Source organism: Marmota marmota, unplaced genomic scaffold (assembly GCF_001458135.2).
Source record: "Marmota marmota marmota unplaced genomic scaffold, marMar, whole genome shotgun sequence".
Taxonomy (NCBI): Eukaryota; Metazoa; Chordata; class Mammalia; order Rodentia; family Sciuridae; genus Marmota; species Marmota marmota.
In genome coordinates, this window is record NW_026000052.1 from 2,843,170 (window position 1) to 2,849,388 (window position 6,219).

Sequence of the window (6,219 nt, forward strand, 5' to 3'; positions counted from 1 at the left end):
CGGGGGGGGTCCAGGAAGGCAGGGGAAGGCCATGCCAAGGCCACTCCTACGGGCAGTCAGCATGAGGACAGCAGCTGGAGACCACGGAGCTGCCTTCTGCATTAACCGCATCACAGTGACTGCTGGCCGCCAGCCCCCTTGACGGCACTTGTGCCCTCCTGCCCGTGGACAGGGGATGGGGAGGCTCAGGGAAGTCCCTTGCCCAGAGCCATGCAGCTGCGGGCAGAGCCAGCCTCAGGGCCCACCTCTTTGGACTCTCTCCTGGGCTTAGCTCCTCATGCCTTCTCTGAGGGCATGGGGCAGGGACCCTCCAGCAGGGACCCAGACAGGCCAAACCCTACAGTGAACCCAGGACCCAGGACCCTCAGAGATGGCTGGGGACACAGGACGTGGCTGCAGGGCCAGAGCTGCCTCCTGGCCTGGCCCCAGCCCCACTGGGGATGGAGACAGGGAAGGGTCGAGGGGCTCACAGGGTCTCCCGGCTGGGCAGAGGCCACACAGGTGGATGAGGGCCACGGCTCAGGCGAAGTAAGCAAGCAACCACAGGAAAGGGGCCAGCGAGCCACCCTGCAGAGGCGGACACCCACCGAGCTGGGGTTCAGGCCCATGTTCGCCTCCACGTAGGTCTCCGTCTTGGGCTCGACAGCCAACTCAGCTTCCAGAATCTTCTCCACTGGCATGTCTTCGTTGGCGCTGCTGGTTGACTCCACCTCGTTCTCGTTCCGGTCCTTGCCCCGCTGCCGCTCCTCCTGCACAGCTGCAATGGGAAGGTGCTGTCACCGGCCTCACCTGGGCCAGCCAGCGGCTCCCAGGACCTGCCGTGGCCAGGGCTGGGCCGTGCCAACTTGGAGCCAGTGTGCGGATGACACCAGCAGGCCCGGGGCCAGGTGAGGGAGACGTGCCATGCATAGCCTGGCCCCGTGCCTGGCCTCTCGGCTGGGTGCTCTGAAACCCAAGCCCACCTCTCATTAACTCACTGCACCCCGTGCACACCGCGGGGAGCCTGACTGAGGCCCAGAGCGGGCTGTTCCCAGGTCCCCAAATCAGAGACGGTGGTCTGTGGACCTGGGGAAGGCCGGGAAGCTTCCTGGAAGAAGTGGCAAGGAGATCCAAGGAGGAAATACAGCAGAGAGGGCAGTTCCGGCAGGAAATGACCCGTGCCAAGGCCCGTAGCCAGAGGGAGCCTGCTCCTGACCTGCAGCAGTGCTCACGCTGGCCAGGAGCCAATGCCAGGACAAATAGGTCAGCACTGTGCCAGGGCGAGCGTGAAGGCAGGCCCACGGCCCCCACACTGGGCTCTGCAGAGGGAGGGCATGGGCCCTGCCCCGCCAGCCACACTCGGGACTCATGGCTCTGCCCTGCCCCCATGCCATGAGGCCTGGGACCTCCTGCTCCCCGCCAGCCACATGCTGATGCACGCCAATCGCCCTGGTAAGTAGCCCCAGCGGGGGGTCTGGAGCAGCACAGTAAGATAAACCACAGCAATGCCCACAGGCGAAAGAACCTAGATCCCAGGGTCCTGCCAGGCCCAGCTGAGCCAACAGTGGCCCAGCCTCTGGCCATCCCCGAGGAACAGGCCAGTGAAGGGGCTCAGGCAGGAGCCTTACTGCCCTTAAGGACCTAGAGGCTCTGCCTCCTCCCCACCCTCCTGGGATTGCCATCCACAGCCACCCACCCTGGGCACCTGGGGACCCATCCTGCCCCCTCTGCCAGCCTGTCCAGCACCAGGGGTGCCACTGGGGCAGGCAAGGGTCTGGATGTGCCTTCCGGCGGTTCCCTTCAGACGTGCAGAAGGCCTTGCTGTCCTGCCTGGGCATGCTGACCCCAGCTGAGGCTCCACACAATAGCCCAGAGCCCGGGCACGTCCACCATCCCTCACAGATGAGGGATGCAAGGCTCAGAGGCAAAGTGACTCACAGGAGTCGGGACAGCAACAGGGGCTGGGGTCCCCAGAGCCGCCTCCGTCGGGCTCCCGTGCTCCCCACTGCAGCCAAGGCCTCTCCGCGCCCCCCAACTTCTGTGTGTCCTTTCAGTGCTCGGGCACCGACTCCCCCGGCGCCCGCTGCCAGCTGGGGAGACCCACTCCCTCGCTGCCCACCTGATGCCACAGAACCAGGCCTTTCCCAGTCACTGCGTCCCAGGCCTGCATGGTGACCCCAGGCTGGGCCCATCACCAGTCAGCACCTCAGGTCCTCCCAGGCATCAGCTGAGCAAGCCGGCCACCTCCCCACCTCCAGATCCCTGACCCTGCGCTGGTCCAGGCTGCCTGGCCCAGGTCCTCTCGCCGGCCGCCCAGGGACGGAACAAACGCAGACAGCAGGAGGGAGGAGGGCAGGAGGGGCACTCATGCCTGTGGCACCCCCACCCACCCAGGTGGTCAGAGGCCACTTTCCTCTTGCCCACCCTCCCGTACTCCTCGAGGTCTGGGGGCACCAAGGCTCCCCAGTGTGCCGGCTGAGGGACCTGCAGTCCTGCTCTCCAACAGCCCCACATGGACCTCCCATGCCGGCCTCGCCATGCAGGCGGGTCTGGCAGGAGCCCCTCTTCCGGCTCCCCAGAGGCAGCCCAGGCACCCTTCTGCATCCCTGCCCCCAAGGCCAGCTCTCCAGGACACAGTGGCCTGGCCTGAGCAAGGGCCCTTGTCCTCACGTGGACGCGGGACAGGAGGCTGACCCAGCATCCCTAGGACACAGCAGCTGGGCCGAGGAGCCAGGCAGAGCCTCAGCTGACGTGGTGCAGGCCTGCTCTTCTGGAAAAGCCGACGGCAGGTGGGAGGGGCAGGGAGCCACACGTGTGGAGCTGGCCGCCGACTGGGAGGGCTGGCCAGCCGGGCCCCTCCATGCGGCAGGCGCCTATCTGAGGAGGGATCACTCCTCCAGCCACAGAGGACACAGCCCTGGGGCCCAGAGATGAGCCCTCCACACCTGGAAGCCCCACGGCCCCCACCAGAACAGATACCTGAACAGGCTGCGGCAGCCAGACTCAGGCGGACAGAGTCCCCAGGCCCCACGGCAGGCTCCGGGCGGAAGTTCCAGCCTCAGAGCCACACACAGCCCCAAGGCACAACCAGCCCAGACACATCACCTTCCCAGGTGGGGACGTCCAGGCTCAGAGAGTCAAAGGGGTGCGGCTGGCATCTCTAGAGAATTCATAGCTCAAAGCTGCAGGTTTGGGAATCAGGCAGCCCCATGACCTCAGAGCTTGTGCTACCCCAACAGCTGTGTGGCCCCCAAGCAAGTCCCCAACCTCTCTGGGCCTCAGCTTCTTCATCTTCACAGCGACAATGACAAAGCCTGCTGTCAGGATGGACCCATGAGCAGGCTCTACCTGCCCAGCCCAGAGCCTCCTGCCCTCATGCTCCTGAGCCCAGTTAGCCCAGTTCTGAGGTTTTCTCCTGGACAGACAGTCCTGGGTTGTGGGGAGCTTGGAAATGGCCGCCCTGAGCACGGGCCTCCCGGCTGCTGGTTATTCCCGGTTGCCAAGAGCAGGGTGGGTGAGGGGCTCTAGGGCACCTGCCTGCTCCACGGGGGCGGCCGGGAATTAATTAGCAAATGTTTTGTGAAGCACTTTGAAGCCGGGAAGGGCCCCAGCAGCTCAGAGAGGCATCATTATAAATATTATGGTTTTATTTCTAGATGGCGGAGGGGGCAGGAGGAGCGGGATTTATGTTTTGCCAGCTCAATCACCTTTTAGCGCAGTCATGTTTGACTTATGTTCCGCTGGCGCCGGGGAGCCTCGAGCGGGAGGCGTCTGTAAATACAGGGCCTCGTTATCCTTCCAAGAGAGCGCAGCGCAGGCGGGGAGCAGCGGGCAGCAGACAGGAGGAAGACAGAGGCCAGACGCCCACCCGTGGTCCAGAGGACTGTGGCGCAGGCTGCCTATCCGGCAGCATAGCAGACTCCCAGCTGGAGGAAACACGCTGGCCCAGGACCCAGCAGCCCCTCAGCCACAGCAGGTCTTGGGAGGGCAGACAGCTCAACAGCAGGGGTATTGGGTACAAGCACCCCCAGGCCCTGATGCCTCCTCTGTTTGGGGCTCTGCCAGTAGCTAGGCCCTTCTGTCCCCTGTCAGCCCCAGGCAGGGCCAAAGCCAGACAGCACCGAGATGCTCTGTCCTGACCACATTTGCTCAAGGCTGAGCAATAGATACTGGCATAGGGCATCATCCAGGAGCTGCACAGCAAGTTGGGCTCCCGCCACCTCAGAGGGGGTGGGATACCTTCCCTGCAGGGACCCAGCCTTGCACACAGCTGGAGACCCTGTGGGTCACAACCACTGAGCAGCGTGCACACATGCACACGCACAGTGGCCACAACGCCCCAATCCCACCACCAGCCAAGCCCCAGCTACCCTCCACCACACTCTAACAAACCCTGGGGGACCTCGCAGACGCCCCCGCAGTACAGACGAGAGCACTGGTCAGGGAGAGGCAAAGTCACAGACCAGTGTCACAAAGCCAGAGGGCAACAGGGCCAGCGCTCACCCCAGCTGGACTCTTCCTGTGGGGGAAACGGACAGGGTCACCCGTACCTGGGCAACGTGCACACACATACACACTTGCACACACGCCAGACACTGCTGTTTCCACCCCCAGGCCCCTGGAGCTGGGGGATGGGGCACAGGAAGCAGAGGGAGGCAGGAAGGAAACAGGGAGAGGCAAGGGGGGAGCACGGCCTATGGGCCAGGTGCGCCTATCAGGCCAGGCCCATCTGCAGGCCCCCAGCCCTGCCACCACGTGCCCCAGCAAGCAGGCCTGGGCGCAGGCTGGCGAGGAGCCAGGGGCCCTGGGGGCACTGCCCGCCCCCCAGCCAGGAATGCTACAGAGCAGGTCCTGCCAGTGCACGCACACACATGCCCCTGCAGCCGCCCAACGCAGATGCTATCGTCCTATGGCATCCCCCCCAGAGGGATGGGGGCACCTGCCCTGCAGCCACGGCCACCCCCCACGGAGGCCAGACCCTCCCTGTGGTCAGCCAGCCCCAAGCTGCTCCTCGAACCTGGCTGGGCCACTCTCAGCTGGAGAGTGGCAGAGGGATGATGTGGGGTCCCGCACCATCCAAGCCAGTCAGCAGAACTACCTGCAGCAGGCCTGGTACTCAGTGGACTGGAGCCGACAGCGCACATCCTCTGTGCCCTGGACCAAGGGCGCTGGGCTGGCAAGCCGGCCCTGCAGCTCTTCCCAGGGTTGCCATGCTGCCCACACACTCCACCCGCCACTGACAAGTCTCTTGGGTCTGCCCAAGAGAGCCATAGGAGGAGCTCAGAGCTCCAGGGACAGTCCAGGCCAGAAGCCACACCCCAGCACCTAAATGCAGGCAGATATAGGCAGGTAAGAGGTGCCCCACCCGCACAGGCCAGGCACTGGGCAGCAGGGTCCCTCAGGCACGGGCCCAGCCCCTCCTCCAGCTGCCCACACAGCTGCAGTCTGGTGTTCGGGGCACACGAGCACTTTGTAGGAGGGTTTCTTCTGCACGTTCACAGCTCGTAAATCTAGCAGGAGACAAAGGGGAAGTGGTCCCTTGACGGGACCAGGTATTTATCTAATGGCCCATAAATCAGGTCTCAAGGGCTACGCATTGCCCAGAGGATCGGCCCAGAGATAGAACGGAGGCAATAACGACCCATGGGCCTGGGGCTTCAGACCAAGCAGATGGGCACTGTGCCACTCTGACACCTCCCCAGGCCCTCAGGCCTCTGCACCCGACTTCTCTTTCTGTGAAGTGTGGACAGCACTGGGGCACTGAGTAGGTGGGGTGAGCAGAGTGTGTATGGACACCAGCAGGGTGCCCAGGGATCTCCACCCATCAAGCCTGCACAAAACCCCACCACTGGCAGGAGCCCAGAGCTCCAGGCCACGCACGCTGAGACTAGACCATTTCACTAGGATGGGACGGGCACCGTCCACACCCCCAGGCCTCTGGGGCACCAGGCAAGGGGACATGACAGCACCAGGCACGTGGGGCAGCTGGTCCCGCTCTGGGACTCAGAACTGCCGTCCCACCCACGTGCCAGGTGTGCTGACGCCTCTGCTTGGCAGACGCTGCTCCCTTCAGCTGGGTACGCAGGTCTGACCTGCCATTCCTCAGGTGTCACCTAAGCCATGCCCAGCCCCCAGGCTGGGCCAGGTCCACGCCGAGCTTCCCATGAAGCCCTGCATGGCTGTCTGATGGTCACTTTCAATAGACACTCATACCCCACAGTCAGGGCTGTGCTGGCACCA

General features: G+C 64.2%; 1 protein-coding gene across 2 annotated transcripts in view; it reads right to left on the bottom strand.

The window, feature by feature from the left end:
* Rxra (retinoid X receptor alpha) overlaps positions 1-6,219 on the bottom strand; it is an 87,403-nt gene that overhangs the window by 15,336 nt on the left and 65,848 nt on the right. For both annotated transcript variants that reach the window (XM_048813369.1, XM_048813368.1), the window contains exon 5: positions 588-757. In XM_048813369.1, coding sequence (XP_048669326.1) covers positions 588-757 — 170 coding nt within the window. The remainder of the gene's footprint in view (positions 1-587; positions 758-6,219) is intronic.